The following is a 19193-nucleotide window of genomic DNA, read 5'->3' as shown; positions in this document are numbered from 1 at the left end:
GCATTGTTCACAATTCTTTAAGATGGGCATGCAGCGTGACCTTATAGCATCCAGAGTGACTTTTGTGCTCACCAGGCAGAAAGATGCTTGTGATTGGGGTTGTAGGGCCTTAGGGATAGCTTCTTTGTGTGAGTGTGTGCATTTGGATAAGCCAGAGGTCAAGGGGGTGTCTGCCTTATTTTGAGACAAGGTATCTCACTGGTACTTACTAATTAGGGTAGACTGGCTGGCCAGAGAATCCAGGGATCTGCCTGATCCTGTTTATCCAGTACTGCCTTACAAGTGCACCCACCATGCCTTGCTTTTTACCATGCTTTCATGATAGCATGGTGAGCACTATAACTGACAGACCTATACCCCCAACTAACAGGACTATATGTGTGTGTGTGTGTGTGTGTGTGTGTGTGTGTATAAGTGGAATGTGTGTGGGTGCTTTGCCTGCATATGTGTATGTGTACCATGTGCACACTACCCTCAGAGCAGAGAGGGTATCAGATCCCCTGGAACTGAAGTGACAAGGGGCTGTGAGCCACCATGTGGGTGCTGGGAATTGAACCTGGGTCCTCTGCAAGAGCTGCTGGTGGCCTTAACCACTGAGCCACCTCTCTGTCCCGGAACAGGACATTTTAAGGTCAGGAACACAAGAGCAAAGAGAATTTTTAAGTTAAAAAATACCTTGTTTCTAATCCTTGGGACCAGTGGGTCCCCAGAAGGCACACGTGGCCAAACACTGTGGGAGAACCTTGCTTTAACCCCTCTTCTGCTTCAGCTTTTCCAAGTACATGCTCAGGGACTTCTGGATAGAGTCTCGGGAGATGAAGCTGACGAAGTTCTGGATGTCAGCCTCCCGCTGCTTGATCAGGTTGTCTGCCATGGCCTTCCTCATCATGCTCTTGGTCAGCTGGCGAGAGTGGTCTAAAGGGAATGGGGTGACCTGTGAGCCTCACCTCCAGAGAATGTGGGGCCATTCCTGGCTGCTCTATACTTTCTTCAAGTATTGAAACAGAGGCGCTCCTAGAGTTCAGGATATCTCACAGAAAGCTGGGTATCTTAGCATTTGGGCAGCCAAGGCAGGACAGTGAGTTCAAGGCCAGCCTGAAATGAGCACCCTGTCTAAACAAACCAACAGAAATAAAATGTAGGAGCCGACAGGAGGGTACTGCAAGAGCTTCTGTTATTGCTGTTGTTGGGACTGTCTCTGTAGCCCAGAGTGGTCTTCGACTTGTAGGTCTTCTTTTTCAGTCCCGAGTGCTAGGATTATAGGCACATGCCACTATGCCTGCCTCTTAAAATTTGCTTTTTTATGTCATTGTTAGGGCTGGGCATACAGGTCAGTGGTAGATCATGTGCACAAGGCCCTGAGTTCCATCTCCAGCACCTCAAATAACCAACATGTCATTTTTGTTGAATTGTAAGATTGACCACATTTTCCATATCAGTATATACTTGCTTGTGCATGTAGGGACTGGCTATTGGCTTCACAAGAGAAGAGGGTTCCAAGGAGGTCCACCCAGATGGCTCTTTGTAGGAAAATTCAAAAGGATACTCTGTAGCATTTGGAAAATGTATGCATTAAAGTTTTAGTGTCTAAGCCAGGTGGTGGTGGAGCACGCCTTTAATCCCAGCACTTGGGAGGCAGAGCCAGGTGGATCTCTGTGAGTTTGAGGCCAGCCTGGGCTAAGAGTGAGTTCCAGGACAGGCGCAAAGCTACACAGAGAAACCCTGTCTCGGGGGAAAAAAAGTTTTAGTGTCTTAACTAGTGTTACATGTTTGTATCTCAACATTGGAGAAGTGGAGGCAGGGGGATTCCAAGACCTGGGTAAGTAGGTTGGTTCAGGGAAGTCTTAGCTACACAGTGAGACCCTGTTTAAAAAGGTCAAACACCAAAAGGTCTTGGTGTGCCTGCTGTGTTCCTGATGGCTCCTCTGCTCCTAAGAGCCCTACTCAACAGCCATCTCATGACCTGTAAAGCTCACCCCTGCTCCCTCCACAGCATCACAGAAACAGCCCACTTTCACAGACCCCGACCTGAGAGCTTTTGGTTTCATGAGGAGGGATCACCAGAACGGGTGATCTTATTTGCCTCAAAGCTGCCTGCTGCTTGCTCCTCACCTGGAATGGCCAACCACTGGGCCATCACTGAGCGAGCCTTGCTGTGTACCTGGTCCTCAGGCACCACCTCGTCCACCACACCCAGCTTGAGGGCCTCTGCTGGTGGGAAGAGCATCCCCAGCTGAAGGGCACGCTCTGCTGCTCGGTGCCCAATGGTGCTCACAAAGTTGTCTTTTAACCTGGAATGAAGACATCCTTCAATTCTGTGCGGGGGCTGGATGTGGTTGAGTATGCATGCAGTCCCTTGTCTTACCAGAAGGGGGCAACAATGCCCAGCAGGCTCTCATTCAAGCCTATGGTGTACTTGGGGTTGTCAGCCATAATCCGGTAGTCACAGGTAAGAGCCACGAGGCAGCCTCCAGCTGGAGAGGCACCCTGAAGAGGGAAGCGAGAGACTCAGTCTGTAGGTGTTGTTCGAATCCTAAATGGTCTTATAATAAAAATGCGGAGCCAGATATTGGGGTAAATGCTGAAAGATCAGAGGAAACAAGCCGGTCACTTCTCACCTTGCCAGCTCCTCAGCCGAAAAGAGAAGAGCCTGTCTCTATGCATCCTTAGTCTGAAAGCCTGAATCCTCACTGAAAGGGCCTCTGGTTCCTGTCTCTTCATGCCTTATATGCATTTCCTGACCAGCCATTTCACTTCCTATCTCAACCTTCCTAGAGCTGGGATTGATGGTGGGTGTGCTTCCCAGATTCTGGGGTTAAAGGTGTGTGCCACCACTGCCTGGCCTCTGTGTTTAACTCTGTGGCTGGCTCTGTCCTCTGATCCTCAGGCAAGCTTTACTAACTACAACAAAATACCACCACAGGTAGGGCTCCAATTCCCAGTAATATTCCTTAGACAGGGCAGAGGGTGCCCAGGCTTCCAAGGGCTGAGGGTGGGCATGAGCTCTTGGCAATGCACTGACATCTGGGCCAGGTATGCTGGATAGGAATGCAAACTGAGACTGGCCAGCCAGGGATCAGAAGCTGAGGGGGGTTGTTGTTGTTGTTGTTTGTTTTTATTTTTAAAGAATTTTACTTTTTTTTTTAAAGCTTTATTTATTATGTATACAGCATGCAGGCCATGTGGTTGCTGGGAATTGAACTCAGGACCTCTGGAAGAGCAGCCAGTGTTCTTAACCTCTGAGCCATCTCTCCAGCCCTGTTTTTTTGTTTTTTGAGACAGGGTTTCTCTGTAGCATTGGAGGCTGTCCTAGAACTCGCTTTGTAGACCAGGCTGGCCTCAAACTCACAGAGATACGCCTGCCTCTGCCTCCCGAGTGCTGGGATTACAGGTGTGCGCCACCACTGCCTGGCTTAGCAGCTGAGGTTTTAAGAGCCTCAACTTTTGCCCATGGGCTCAAAGGCCTTGGCATGTGACTCTTAGCTTTTAGGGGCCAAAACAGGACTCTTAGGACAGCAAGTTGGCTCTCCTTTTGTAGATTTTATCTGATGCTAATGTTCAAAATAAGTATTTAGACAGAGCTGTCAGGCCATGGAGCTGTTGCCACACCTGGCAGCCAGTCCTACCAGGAAGCCTGGAGACTCCCAAATGGTAGTGTCCACACTGCATGCACCCTATGCCCCATACTCAGACAGGTTATCAGTGTCTTATCTCCAGGCCTCTACACTGTCACCTAACTTTCTCTCTTCAATCCTTCCTTTTGGCTCCCATGGCTCTGATCCTTAGAGCTATTCCCTCAGAGAACCCTGCTTTTTTTCTTTTCATTTTTTGTTCTCCCCGCCCCCCTCCCCAGACAGAGTTTCCTGTGTAGCCCTGGCTGTCCTGGAACTTGCTTTGTAGACCAGGTTGGCTGATTAAAGGTGTGCACCCCCTCCCCTATGCACCTCCCCTCCCCCCCACAAACACCTGCTTTTAGAAGTTGGGCCCCTTTTCTCTACTTTCCAAGGTCAGATCAAAATATCACTGTCGATCTGCTCAGGGCTCATTCCAGCCAGCCAGGCCCTGGTGCCTCCGATTTTTTTTTCTCTGCTATATCTGCCTGGCCCAGGAATGTCAGAGTCTAAGTGTCCCCTGCTTCTGGGCAGGCCCTTTGGGAACTGGGGGTGTAGGGGTGTGGGTGGGGGCACTCACATTGATGGCAGCCACTAAGATCAGGTTGGACAAGTAGAGTCGCAGCCACAGCTCCTGCACAGCCTTCCAGTACTCGGCGTAGTGGGCTGGGTTCCGGCCATACATCTCCATCAAGTCCAGGCCAGCTGAGAAGATACCTGGCCGGTCCTGTCAGGAGAAGCCAGGGTCATGCTTGGCCAGTAAGATGCTGCTTCTAAAGAATCCAGAACTGAGGGTGTCAAGGGCATAGCTTGGACCCTCCCCTAGACGGATGCTATTTTCTGGAATATCTGTCCTTTTCTAGCTTCAAACTAGAAAGGACCAAACAGGTAAGGGTGGGGACTGCTCTGAGACACATATGTACCAGGCTGTTTGACTTGAGCGCACCTCTCTGTACTTGGTTCTGTAATCCAGACACATGTTCTATTCTACCTCCCAAGGTCAAGCAAGGGCAGAAAGTGCTGGGGCAGAAGAAAGATCTAGAAGACTGCAGAGCCACACATGTTGGTCCTCAGTTGGATGCCTCAGGTCTGACACAGCCACCAGAGCAGGCATGAGGAGAACACAGGTAGAGGAAGAGCCAATGGGCTATAAGGAAAGCATTAAAGACAGAGCTGCTGGGCGGTGGTGGCGCACGCCTATAATCCCAGCACTCAGGAGGCAGAGGCAGGTGGATCTCCATGAGTTCGAGGCCAGCCTGCTCTATAGAGCTAGTCCAGGACAGCCTTCAAAGCTACAGAGAAACCCTGTCTCAAAAAACAAACAAACAAAACAAAAAACGTCAGAGCCACGTGCCAGGGTCAGCACCAAATCCTGGCAAGTGGCTCAGGAATTCCAGGTAAAGAAAATCCACTTAGGATTTCCCCTCTGCATGGGTGAGTTCATGGTTGGTAGACTTGGTGCAGGGCAGCACCTGCTCCAGCAAGAACTAGATGTTTGTTTGCCCAACAGCACCTCCTGTTAGGAGGTGAGGGAATGGAAACAGACAGACATCCATCCTCTGGGACCTTGAAGTCACAGTGCAGCTGAGTATATTTTTCTTGGACAGGAACTGATGATGCACAGTACTTGTGGGTTGATCTCACTTTGTGTTTTTATGAAATGCATCCCTCTTCTATAATGTAACAGAGACAACTATGCTAGATTCATATGCTCCTCCAGCCCTCCAGGGTCTCACTATGTAGCTCTGGCTGTCCTGGCCTCAAACTCATAGAGATCCTCCTGCCTCTGCCTTCCAAGTGCTGGGATTAAAGAAGTGTGCTACTACGCACGGCCAATTCAGATGCTTCTAACAACACTGTGTCCAGTGGACCTGTGGGTCATCTCCACATTGGGTGGAGATGGCAGAGGGACAAGGCTGAGAGGACAATGGTCACATGGAACAACAGGAGCACCTGGCTCTGCCTCCCGAGTGCTGGGATTAAAGGCATGCACCACCACTGCCTGGTGCAGTCAGTGCTCTTAACCACTGAGCCACCTCTCTAGCCCCCAGAGGCAGATTTTTTGTGAAGAAAGATAAACTAAAGTACTGGTCATACCAAATAGATTTGAAGAGTTATGAGTCAGCCCATTTCTATGATCTGGGAAGACAACACACTTGTTGGTGAATGTGGCCTCCTAAGTCACATTCCAATTCTTACCTCAAGTGTGTGTGAATAAGGCCTATGTAGGAAGAGTCTAAAGTTTATTCCCATGAACAAGCACCATAAGCTTTGACTCTCCTTCATTCCTCCTGCTGGCATCAACAGTAGAAGCGGAGCAGGAGGCGGATGAACTGTTTAGCTCCATTAGCTGGAGTCCAGCCTGCACAGGAACATCCACAGATCTATTTTCCCCTTCATTTAGCTGGCGCTTCATCTATCCTGGGTGCAGTTAACTTTATTACTACCATCATCAATATAAAACCACCAGCCACCACACACTATCAGTCCCCACTGTTCATGTGATCTGTCCTAATTACAGCAGCACTTTTCCCTCCCCCAGCCCCGCTGCAGGAAACTTAAACACCATCTTCCTTGATCTGCTGGAGGAAGAGACTCTATTTTCTAACATCTTTTCCGATTTTTTAGCCAATCAGAAGTTTACATTTTAATTCCTTCCAGGCTTCAGAATTATTTTCCATATCATTATTATTCAGGCAAAAAAGAACCATTTGGATCTATAGGAATAGTCTGAGCTATGGTATCTATTGGTTTCTTAGGCTTTCTCCTCTGAGCTCGTCCCATACTCCCTGTAGGCCTCAATGTACACACTCAAGCTTATTTCACCTCAGCCACAGTTATTGCTACTCGAACTGGAGTTTCAGCTGACTTGCTTCACAGGGGACAGTCCTGCTATACTATCGCCCTAGGTTTCCTTTTCCTATCCACAGTTGGGGGCTGTGGGAGTGTGAATGTAATCGGCCCCCATAAGCTCACAGGGAATGGCCCTATCGGAGGTGCGGCTTTGTTGGAGTAGGTGTGGTCTTGTTGGAGGAAGTGTGTCACTGTGGAGCGGGGCTTTGAGGTCTCATATACGCTCAAGCCACACCCAGTGTCTCGGACCACTTCCTGTTGCCTGCAAGTCAAGATGTAGGACTCTCAGCTCCTTCTCCAACACCATGTCTGCCTGCATGCCCCCTTGTTACACTATAATGATAATGGACTCAACCTGTGAAAAATGTAAGACACCCAATTAAATGTTTTTCCTTTTATAAGCACTTCCACGGCGGTGGCGGTGAGGTCTCTTCACAGCAATGGAAACCCTAAGACAGGGCCTCACTGGAATTGTTCTCTCTCAACTCTCCACTCGATATCATCCTTCCTGCTCATGCCCATGTGTCTTCTCTATTCCAGCTGCCTTCGCTGTTCCAACTGGTTCTGTCCACCGATTTCCACCTTTTTCGGGGTATACTCTAGACAACACATAATCAAAAGCTCATTTCTTATCATAGTTGTAGAAGTAAACATGACATTTTTTCCTCAACATTTTCTAGGGCTCTCAGGAATCCCACAGCACTGCTCTGACTACCCAGACACTTACACCACATAAAATGTTGTATCCTCCACAGGACCACTCATCTCACCGACAGCTTCCACTGTGATCTTCACCATTTGTGAAGTCTCTGCCTCCAAACAAAAGTCCTCTCAGTAAAGTATTCATCGACACTTCAGGGGAATGCCATATCAGGTGCTCTGATTATAAAGGGGCTGACCAGTTTCTAAAGCCTCCAGCTATTACCACCACAAAGAAAATGACAAGTGCTGGACAGTAACAAACAAACCGATGTTTGGAAGTGTTCTGAGGCTCGGGGAATCGTGTAGTCCTGACATGACTGTACTAAGGCAGGCTGGGTTTATGTGATTTTACTTTCCTTCTATTAAGCCATGGCGGGCTCATGGGATTAAAATCCCTCATGCTAGAAGGACTGATGTAGTAAGTAGAGGGATTTCAAGTGTGTTAAGTGGAACAATTCCTCTAGGTGGTCAGCATCCACCTAGGTCATGTGCAGACACAAGGCTGGAGTGATAGAAAGTTCAGAAGCTGGGCAGTGGTGGCGCACACCTTTAATCCCAGCACTCGGGAGGCAGAGGCAGGTGGATCTCTGAGTTCGAGGCCAGCTTGGGCTACAAAGTAAGTTCCAGGAAAGGCTCCAAAACTACACAGAGAAACCCTGTCTTGAAAAAAACAAACAGTCTCCCGAGTGCTGGGATTAAAGGCATGCGCCACCACTGCCTGGCTGTTTGCTTGTTTTATGAGGCAAAGTTTCTCTGTGTAGCCTTGGCTGTTCTGGAACTTGCTCTGTAGACCAGGCTGGCCTCGAACTCACAAAGACCCACCTGCCTCAGCCTCCCAGGTGTTGGGATTAAAAAGCACATGCCACCATCACCCAGCCTGCCTGAACTTTTTTTTTTTTTTTTTTTTGAGACAGGGTTTCTTTGTAGCTTTGGAGGCTGTCCTGGACTAGCTCTGTAGTCCAGGCTGGCTTTGAACTCATGGAGGTCCACCTGCCTCTGCCTCCTGAGTGCTGGGATTACAGGCGTGCACCACCAGCTCCTAGCTGCCTGAACTTTTGAAACTCCAAAGGGTAGTGATTGCTTCCCTCCTGGCCCTTTGGGGCTTCATGACTATCAGCTTCCTGCACCTTTACTGAACATGATACTGTCATGCTATTGGCCAATGGCCCAGTATGGACACATAGCATAGGGAGATAGCTACACTTTAAAAGGTAGTGGTACTGTCATTCCAAAGGTAAGTGGGGAAGTCATTCAGTGGCAGATGGGTTCAATCTCCAGCATCACCCCTAAGAAAGGAGAAAAAACCCCAACACCATTATTTATTGGGCGCTGGAGATGTAGCTCAGGTGGTAGAGGGCTTGCCTGGCATCCCCAAGGCCTGGGCTTGGTTTTCAGCACCTGAAAGACTGGCATGGCGGCACTCTGGCCTTGACTATATAACAAGTGAGAGACTACTCTGGGATACAAGAACCTAACTCCAAACAACAAGAACAAAGGGGCAGGAATGAACTCAATCCACGTGTGACTTTGCATCCTGGCATTGAGGAGGGCAGGGGATGTGATGCTCTGTCTGGCTAGAGACCAAACCTCTGAAGACCTCCTTTCCCACTGTACAACCTCCCCTCATAGCCACTTACTGGCTTCAGTGACATTGCTCTCACCAATGCTGAGCCTGGGTCCCCTCAAGAATTCAGAGGGCAGGAGAATCTGCTCTCTGATACCTGACCTAAGATCGCCCAAAGGCGAGCAGAATGGATGTTCTCAAGGCATGTATCCTGCTGGGATTAGCTCAGGCACCAGCAGCTCCTGGGGAAGAGGTGCCCCCGGAGCCCCTGGCTACATTTGCTAATGACCAGAATACTTCAGGGAAGACAGAGTTCCCACAGAGACTACTCAGCAGGTTCCTGAGGATTGTCCAGGCCTGGTACAAGCCTGGGAACCTGCTCTCCAGGAAACGGATCTAGAGGCCCCAGTAGTCTGTTGGGGCTGCTGGTGACTCCATCGCCCCATGATGGAGGGCTCCAGATTTTCAGGGTTCCCACTCTGACCACAGTCAGGGCTGGGGGTGTGTGTGGCTTGACCAGGCACCTACCGAAGTGAGGATGACACCCCGGAAGGCCTTGTCATTCTCTAGCTTCTCCAGGCTGATGAAAAACTCTGTCAGGAACTCCAAGCTGAGGGAGTTCACTGGGGGGTTCTTGAACTTCATCACTGCAACTCCTAGTTTAAAACAGAGAGGATCCTCAAAGAGTGCTCAGTCCAGCCTGCGGGAGCTGCAGAATTTGGGGTCTCAAAAGCTTAGGCAGTCTGGGTGATGGTGGCACGTGCTTTTAATCCCAAGTCCTGGGAAGCTGAGGCAGGTGGATCTCTGTGAGTTCAAGGCCAGCCTCGTCTACAGAGCGAGATCCAGAATAGCCACAAAGAAACTGTCTTGTAAAACAAACAAACAAACAAAAAACCATCATCAACCAAAAAGTTCAGGCAGGAGCCTGGTGTGGTGGCGAGCACACCTTTGATCCCAGCACTCAGGAGACAGAGGCGAGCCTGGTCTTCAGAACAAGTTCCAAGACACTAGGACTACAGACAGAAACCTTGTCTCAAAAAACAACAACAACAAGAAGTTCAGGCAGGGGCTAGCAAGATGGCTCAAGACAGTATTTGATTTGGGAATTCCAGCTTCCTGTGCGGTTGTAGATGGTGAGTCCTGAACCTGTGGACAGCCTCAATCTGCTATCTTTGCTTCTTGGAACTCTCAAATTCCCCAAGTAATCTCACTAGTCTCCTGCAGCATCAAGGTCAAGAGCTGTCTCAAGTACCTAGGACAATGCTATTGGCCCTCTTGAGAACCAAGGTTCTGGAGCTGTCTGCAGCCCTTGCGTATGTTAAATCTTGAATGACGGACCCATCTCATCCGAAGGTGGAGGGGACATGGAGACAGACACCTGGAGGTAGGGGTGGGGCATCACCATCATGGCTCTTGCTCCTTGTCCCCTCTCTTTAGAGGCCATTGCACTCTAGAAAGCAGAACCAGCATGGGGAGAGGTATGGTGCTCCCCTAGCCAGAGGCACAAAGCTGAATTTGCCAGAAATTTCTCCTTCCACTGAGGACTGCACAGTGAGGTCCTGTGTCAAAAACAAAACAACAACAACAACAAAAAAAAAACACCAAATAAACCCCAAAATAGGGAATTTGCTTTCATTTTCTATAAAGAAAACTGAAAAATAAAATATAAAAACCATAGCTGGGCATGGTGTTGCACATCTCCAGTTCCAGCACTTGAGTGGCAGAGGCAAGATCGAAGTGAGTTCAAGACCAAAACCAGAAAATATATAAAAATACCAATTCCAATGAGCACTCTATACTATTGTCTATTGGCCCCAAGGACTCCTTGACTCAGAGGCTGGTCAAATTCTCATTAGGAGAGAACTTAAAAATATCCTAAGAGGGGCTGGGAAGATGACTCCGTGGCAAAGAGCAATGGTTGCTCTTCCAGGGGACACAGGTTGGATCCCCAGCACCTGTGTGGTGGCTGGAAACTCCAGCTCCATGGGATCTGATGCCTCTTCTGAATTCTACAGGTGGCAGCGTAGCCCAGGCTGTCCTGGATCATGCTCTGTAGCCCAGGCTGGCTTCAAACTCACAGAGATCTGCTTGGCTCTGCCTCCCAAGTGCTGGGATGAAAGGTGTATGCCACCACTGCCCTGTAAAATAAGTTTTAATTAAAAAATATCCTAAGCATTTTTTATGTAACCCAACTAAACAGGCCAAATGTAAAACTCTATATTGACACTTTTCTTTCTTTCTTTCTTTTTTTAAAGATTTATTTATTTATTATGTACACAGTATTCTGCCAGCGTGTATCCCTGCATGCCAGAAGAGGGCACCAGATCTCATCACAGATGGTTGTGAGCCACCATGTGGTTGCTGGGAATTGAACTCAGGACCCCTGGAAGAGCAGCCAGTGCTCTTAACCTCTGAGCCACCTCTCCAGCCCTGTACTGACACTTTTCGCCTCTCCCTGACCTTGCAGCCCAGGAGTAAAGACCTTCTTAAGCAAAAGGCCCAGGGAGCTATTTTCAGCTTTGCTGTCAACACAGTGACTGCTACAAGTAGTCAGGTCAAAGGCAGTTTGAGTTAGGAATGTGAGCTGCCGCGTGTCAAAGGAGACAGTTCATAACTTGAAAGTAGTGACACAGGATTGATAATTCAAGGTCAGCTTGGACTACACAGAGGCCCAGCCTAGTCTGCTCTACAGAGCAAGAAATCAAAGGACTGTCAAAACATTAGTCCCGGCATGGTGGCTCACAGCCAGGCTGGTATGGAGCTCCAGGATGGCCAGGGCTACATAGAGAGACCCTGTCTCAAAATACCAAACCAAAAACAAAATCATCAAGGATAGGCCAGAGAGGGGCCTTGGTGGGTGAAGTGCTTGCCAGGGCAGCCTGCTGATGGTTCAACTCCTGGACCCCACTGCTGTGGATATCACTCTGTATAAATAAAGTGCTGATTGGCTAGTAGCCAGGCAGGAAGGATAGGGTAGGCGGGACAAGGAAGAGGAGAAGGCGGGGAACAGGAAGGCTGGGAGGAGACACTGGCAGCCACTGCCATGAGAAGCAACATGTAAAGACACCGGTAAGCCACAAGCCATGTGGCAAAGTATAGACTAACAGAAATGGGCTAAATATAAGAGTAAGAGCTAGACAATGGTAGGCCTGAGCTAATGGCCAAGCAGTTTAAATAATAGGAATGTCTGTGTGTTTATTTTATAAGTGGGTTACTGGACTGCTGGGGCTTAGTGGGACCTGGAGAGAAGTTCTCCAACTACACCCCACTGTGAAGAGAGAGAACTGACTCCCACAGTAGCTCTCTGACCTCCACATGGCTCCATTGCAGTGGGCCACAAGAATATATTATACAGACTCAGCTGCCTATTAAAGCTACATCTAGAAGAATCAAGGAATTTTTCTAGAGGAAGCCATTTTTCAAGGAATATTTGGTGTTAATTAGTTTTTGTTTTGTTTTTATTGGTTCTCTATTTTGTTTTGTTTTTTGGTAAAGGGTTTCCTCTGTGTAGTTTTGGTGTCTGTCTTGGAGCTCAATTCTGTAGACCAGGCTGGCCTCAAATTCAGAGATCCACCTGGTTCTGCCCCCTGAGTGCAGGGAATAAAGATGTGTGTCACCGCCAACTGGCTGTAATTTAGTTTTTAAAATATCAGCTGTCTTTTGCTATGATATTCTTGTGTGTTCATATACTAGTAGGCCATATGGCAAACAGCATAAACAGCTCAGACCTACTGCTGACCCACTAGGTAACTAACACTTCTACAGAGCCTAGGAGACAGGCAGGCTGTAGATGCATAGCTTTGTTTCTTCTGCAAATGAAGCTCAGACCATCCCTTTCCTTCAGGCCTAGTAGCACTGCAGAGCTACTGACTCAGCACAACAGGGCTTTTTGCATAACCAGGAGCAGTAAAGACTGAAGTGAAGCGGTATTCCTAGAGGCAGAGCTGGGTGGCCAGGCAGAAGAGAAGAGTTTCTCAGAGCAGAGGTAAGGAGCAAGGAAGGGAGATGGAGGACGAAGGAACAGAGGACAAAGATGAGGTCAAGGCATATGAACGTAGTTAGGACTATGACAGGGCAGCCCAGTAGGGACAGAGAAGAGTTGAATGTGATGACGGAGCTGAAGCTGTGTAGATAGAGTAATGGATGAAACAGCATGGTGTACATAGATTCTTTTCCCTCAGATACCCCCTGCCAAGTGTAGGGTCTCTCAGGACCCTGGGAGGGATTTTCTCAGGGCAGGCCCTTGGGAAAATTACTACATGTTACTCCATGGTGTGTGCACCATTATTCACCATTATAGATAAAATAAATGAATTTTGGACAGGAGAGATCATCAGTAAAGAGCTCTTGCAGAGGACCAGGGTTTGGCTCCCAGCATCCACACAGTAGTTCACAACCATTTCCAACTACAGTTCCCAGGGATCTGATGCCCTTCTGGCTTCCTTGGGCACCAGGCAAGCTCATGATATGTGGAGGCCCACAAAGGTTTCCTAGTGAGATCTGAGCTTGCTTTACCCAGAAGGGCTGCATTAGAGGATTGACCATGTGCATGGCTGCTAGGTGATTGGAAGGGTCTGCACTTGGCTGAGCTAGGGGGAGGTCTTTGCTCCACTCCTTGGCATTCCTATAAACAGCCCTTTAGAGAGACAGACGGGGCCAGTGGATAATGATCCAGGCCCTCCCGAGGCTGTCCTGTGTTTCTATCTGTTTCTCTCCCCTCTATCCTATCTAAACCTGTGAGCCATCTCTCCAGCCCTCAAGGTCATTTCTTGCTGAACAGAAAGTTGGAGGTCAGTGGACCACATGAGACCCTATCTCAAACAGATGCCAATGGGAGTTGGTGGTGCACGCCTTTAATCCCAGCACTTGGGAGGCAGGGGTATGTGGATCTGAGTTTGAGGCCATCCTGTTCTACAGAGCGAAATCCAGGACAGGCAGCTACACAGAGAAAAAAAGAAAAAAAAAAAAAATTCACCAGGATGAGGTCACATTAGAATGGGCCTTAGTCATCATGAAGGGAATGGCACATAAAGGTAGTGGCAGAGGGTTGGGGCTACACATTGGTGGATAAAATTGTATCTAGGTGTAGGGCCTGGCGTTCAGATCTCTAGAACACAAATCCAGCCCTCTGTATGCAGAGAGCAGATTCTAAGAGCAAGCTAGCTAGCTAGCTATACTAACTGGAATTTGCAAGCTCTGGGTTCTGTAAGAGACCCTGCCTCAATAAAGTGGAGAGCACCTGATGTCCCACACCCCACACGTGTACACTCCCAATCATACATGTGTACCCTTATTCACACACACCATACATATGTATAAAAGAAACAGTAAAAGGAGGTGCCCAGAAGCCAAGGGACTCCAAGGAGTGAGGAGGGGAGCCTCTCCTGGAGCTTCAGAGGACACACAGTCCTTCCCATCCCTGCCTTTAGACTTCTGTTCTGTACAAATGTGAATATAATTTAATCAGCTCAGTGTGCTATATTCTGTACCGTACCCACAGGCTCAGGAAACACCTGGATTGCCATTATCACCAACTTCCATTTTCAGGCAGAAGACAAGCAGTCCTGGGGTCACAGGACACACGTGGTCTTGAGAATGGCACCTGCTGCGGGGCCCCCAATGTTCCGCATCTTCCCAGTATCCACAACAGATGTCCACCTGATTTTGAAGGAAGCTCACCTGCCTGGGGTGCAGCTCTGGCAAGGAACCTCTTTAGTTAGAAGTAAAGGTTTCCCTTGATTTGCCAAACCCGGTAACACTGTCATTTCCTGATAACGCTTGTCATGTCCATTTTGAGCAGACTGCCCTGGGCTAAGCCTCAAGGCCGCCATGGAGTTGACAGCGGAGCTAGATCTACACTGTGACTTTGATGGCCTGAAAGATGACCGTGGGCAGAGCTGAGCAGGGCTCTCCTGGTGGTTCATCAGCCCATCCTTCCCTGACTTGATTTATCAGCTGTCCATTTCTCTTGTTCTCTGTATTAGCAAGTCCCAGGGCTTCAGGGGAAGAGGGACCATCTCAGCATCAGACACGAAAAGGTCTGTTAGTGGGGATCAGCTCACACTTCTTTAGCAATTGCAGTTTAAAATGCTGGTGTGCCCTTCCTCTGTCCTTGGTTCCTTGTGCAATGTCTGCAGCATAAATGCAGAAAACAAGGGCCTCTGGGGGGTGTGGGGGGGTGGCAGCCACTACTTGCCTAAAGGGCTTCCAAAATAATCAGGAGGCATTTCCAGCTGAGGACCTGGTGTCTAGGTGTCAAAAAAAACCAAACCAAAACAACAAAACAACAACAACAACAACAACAACAAAACCCTTCTCTGAGAATGAGGGCCAAGTCTTGGTGCCAAGTGGGTTCTTTGAAGACCTCTGACTTAAGTGAAGAAGTAAGTTACGGGCCCATCCACATAAGGCAAACACTTTAAACCTAGTTGGGAGGAACATATCTGCAAAGTCTGGCATGGCAGTGGACACTAGGGAAAAGGTCATGAGGTGAAAGGTGAATGTGAGCTAACAAAGAGAATTAGATGAGCTTGGTCACCATGGGATAATTAACCAAATTCCTGGAGCAGGGTGAGTATTAGATAAAACTCTCTTGAATGATGGGCTGAGCAGAATCTAAAATGAAACATAAATGCCCCTGACTTTTGGCACAACTGATTTGAGAAGCATGCCAGTCTGAGGTGTCTGCTCGGGACACTGGAGAAACAGTGAACAGGACAGAGCCCGTCTTCAGCCGAGATGAACCTTTGCCCAAATGACCCTGTACTGACTCGAAAGAAACTATTGTCTGTGCCAGCAAAGTTCACACACTTTAGGGTGTTGATGGACTGGGGGCTTAAAAGTGTGAACTAGAGGGGGCTGAACAGATGGCTCAGTGGTTAGGCTGGGTGAGTGCGGTGGCGCACGCCTTTAATCCCAGCACGCGGGAGACACGCGGATCTCTGGTCTACAGAGCCAGTTCCCAGGACAGCCAGGGCTGTGACACAGAGAGAAAAACCTTTCTTGAAAAACCTATTAAAAAGAAAAAAAGAATGAATATTGGCAGCTTTTTTAGAAGACCTGGGATTGATTCCCCAGCAATCACATGGCAGCTCACAACTGTCTATAACTCCGGTTCCAGGGGATTTAGCACCTTTCTGGCTTCCACAGGTACTATGAAAACATATATGCAGGTTAAAACAAACAAACAAACAAAAAATCCGCTGGGTGGTGGTGGCGCACGCCTTTAATCCCAGCACTTGGGAGGCAGAGGCAAGTGCATCTCTGTGAGTTCCAGGCCAGCCTAGGCTACCAAGTGAGTTCCAGGAAAGGCACAAAGCTACACAGAGAAACCCTGTCTCAAAAAACAAAACACACCTATATACATAAAATAAAAATAAATTGTTTAAAAAAAAGTGTGCAAGAAAAATAAAAAATAAGAAAAAAAACCAGAGAAAACAAAAAAAAAAAAAAAAAAAAAAAAGGAAAAAAGTGTGCAAACACTTGTGGTCCCAGCACTTGGGAGGTAGAGGAAGGTGGGTTAGGTTCAAGGTCAGTCTCAGTGACAGTTACATAATGAGTTCCAGGCTGGGATAAATGAAATCCAATCTCAAATAACAACAAAAAAACCCATAACAGGGCTGGGGATTTAGCTCAGTAGTAGAGTGCTTGCTTAGCAAGCCCAAGGCCCTGGGTTCGGTCATCACCTCCAGGGGAAAAACCAACAAAAAACCATAAGCTAAAGGTACATATGGACTTTTCCATTTTGCCTCTGAACTGGAGGTAACACTCTATCTTCAAAACCAGTTGCTATTTACCTTTTCTTTTTACTACTCACATATACTAAAACTGTGATAAATTATACATGTTATTAAGCCTAAATGTCCAGCACTTTAAGTGACTTTGGCATGGTATAGAGCTGTTACTTCTACCCATTTTAATATCTTTATTTATTTTTGTGGTACTGGGACTAAACCCAAGGCCTGGGGAATGCTAGGCAAATGTTCTACCATTAACACACCTCTCCAGTCCTCTAATATTTTAAAATGTGTGTTTCTGTGGTATTTGAGATACATAAAATCTGTCACAGAAATGATCCTTTCAAGGTCTCCACTTTGTATTGGACTCATCGGGTTGGGCCCAAGCCCTTCCTCACTGATTCTAGCAGCACTATCCCACCGGGAACCCAGACCTTGACCTGCAAGTTGACCTGAGATGCGTCCTTCCCTACAGGTGCCAATGCTTAACTGAGAGGACAGAACAGAAGCAGGGTTAGAACGTGAGCCTAAGCTCTGGGCTCAGTGGTGTCCACTTTCCCAGGTTTTCCTTCCATAAATGCGTTTTCTATTTGTCCTGGAAAATTCCACTTTTTCTCCCTACATCCTCACTTAAAAACCAAACAAATCCCAGGAAAAACAGGCTGACCTCAACTTCACCATCCTCCTGCTTCAGCCTTGTGACTGGAGGTGCTTCCTAGGCATTCTAACAGGGCAGGTGGGGGTTGGAGGGTGGGAATGACCCTACCTGCAGTTCCCAACTTTAACTAGAAAAATAGTTGCTGGGGTCTCTGCCACGCACCAGTATTTGGAAAATATTAAAAACAAAACCAAAAAACCTCCCAATCATTTTCATGTCGGATTTTTTTTTTTTTTTTGAAAGAAAGCCAGGAGGGGTGGAACATTTCTTTCTTCTTTAAAAAAAAAATTATTTAATTTTAGTTTATGTGCATTCGTGTGAAGGTATCAGATCCCCTGGAACTGAAGTTAACAGACAGTTGTGAGCTGCTTCGTGGGTGCTGGGAATTGAACCCGGGTTCTCTGGAAGAGCAGCCAGTGCTCGGAACCACTGAGCCATCTCTCCAGGCCCGGGTCGGAGTTTTGAGACATTGTCGCGGAACTGAGACTCCCGCGCCCTGACACGCACCGGTGTGCAGCAGAACGCGACCCGCGGCGGCCTAGAATTCCCTTACCTTCAGCTGGGTTTACGAGCGGGAGCCGCCACAGCACGCTACGATCGTTTTCAACTAATAGTTTAGGCAGTAGGCCACAACTTTAAAAACTTCAACCAAGACTCGAAAAGCTCACACCTTTTGTCATTTGACCACCTGGTGTGAACTTAAGTTTGCAACAAAATCTGAGTTTACTGAGTTTTCTTCTCACCGCTTTTGGAAACACCCGCCTGACTTCCCAGGAACTTGCCCTTGGCTCCGGCGGACACTTCGCTTGCCGCGGGCCTGGCCCGCCGGTGCACTCACTCACCTGCCGCCGCCTCCGGCTCCACCACCACCCGCTTGTTGGCGAAGCGCCGCGCGCCGTCCACCGCCTCCCTGCGCCCGAGGCGGGATCCTGCGGACAGCCCGGAGCACCGTTAGCAAGCCCGCCCGACTCTCGGCACCCCCGCCCGCGATCCCAGCTCCCGCGCCCTGACACGCACCCGCGTGCAGCAGAACGCGACTCGCGGCGGCCAGCGCCATCTTGGCCGTCACAGGACCTGGACCCGCCGAGCGGCGCAGCGGGCGGCCCGGCGTCGCAGGCTCCTCCTCCCGGCCCCGCCCGCCCCCCCAGGTCACCGGCAGCCAGCCATTCCGCAGCCTCCGGCGGACTGGGCGCGGCCTCCCGGGCCAGTAACTTGGTGCAGGGTGAGACCACCCCACCCGCGCCCACAGCAGCTGGCAGCACTAGGTAATGAATAAGCTCGTGTCCGGGGCGGGGCACGGGGGAGATTCGAGGGCATTCACCAAGGGTTCCCGCCAGCTGCCTGCTGGAGGGAAGGCTGCTAGATCTCACAGGCGCGGTGCAGAAGCACAAACCAGAGCTGGGGTTAGGAATTTAAATCACGGCTGGCAGAATGGCTGCAGGGTGGTGAGCAGATTTGTCTTGCAGCACAGGGACAAGCCCGGAAGGCTGATACCCTGGATTAAAACATACCTTCAAAAGTTGTATTTTTTAAAAAAAGATTTATTATATATAGTGTTCTGTCTGCATGTATGCCTGCACACCAGAAGAGGGCATCAGATCTCATTACAGATGGTTTGAGCCACCATGTGGGTGCTGGGAATCGAACTCAGGACCTCTGGAAAAGCAGTCAATGTTCTTAACCTCTGAGCCATCTCTCCAGCCTCTCAAGAGTTCATTTTTATTTGTGTCAGTGCTGAAAGGCCACAGTAGAAGCAGCCAACTGTGTGGCATATACACTGCAGTGAGGAGCAACCTCCATGTTTACTCATTTTAAACGTTTCTAAGTCTTCTGGCATAGGCTTTTTGGTTGTGACTCAGACCAGTATGAGACAGGAAAGAAAATGATCCCCATATCTTCCCAACGTAGCAGCAGCAGCAGCAGCAGCAGCAGCAGCAGCAATCTCACCCTGAGTCCCTGGCTTTTAGAAATGCCACTTTGGGAATCAAACCTAACGTGAGTTCTTGGCTGGGTTGCCACCACCAATCTCGACTATTCTGGACTACGAAGAAAGAGGCCGTGAGACCAGC

General features: G+C 48.8%; 1 protein-coding gene across 1 annotated transcript; it reads right to left on the bottom strand.

The window, feature by feature from the left end:
- Positions 1-561: 561 nt before the first annotated feature.
- On the bottom strand, positions 562-18226 carry Eci1 (enoyl-CoA delta isomerase 1). Its single transcript, XM_036197775.1, has 7 exons — positions 18142-18226; positions 17967-18053; positions 9259-9386; positions 4192-4338; positions 2366-2487; positions 2113-2291; positions 562-915 (listed from the first exon to the last, which is right to left on the bottom strand). The coding sequence occupies exons 1-7, from the start codon at positions 18179-18181 to the stop codon at positions 749-751; spliced, it is 870 nt and encodes a 289-aa protein (XP_036053668.1). The 5' UTR covers positions 18182-18226; the 3' UTR covers positions 562-748.
- Between the last annotated feature and the right edge of the window lie 967 nt (positions 18227-19193).

This window comes from Onychomys torridus, chromosome 8, assembly GCF_903995425.1.
Source record: "Onychomys torridus chromosome 8, mOncTor1.1, whole genome shotgun sequence".
NCBI classification, from domain to species: domain Eukaryota; kingdom Metazoa; phylum Chordata; class Mammalia; order Rodentia; family Cricetidae; genus Onychomys; species Onychomys torridus.
The sequence above is the reverse complement of the archived record's forward strand: the minus strand, read 5'-3'. Positions and strand labels throughout refer to the sequence as shown.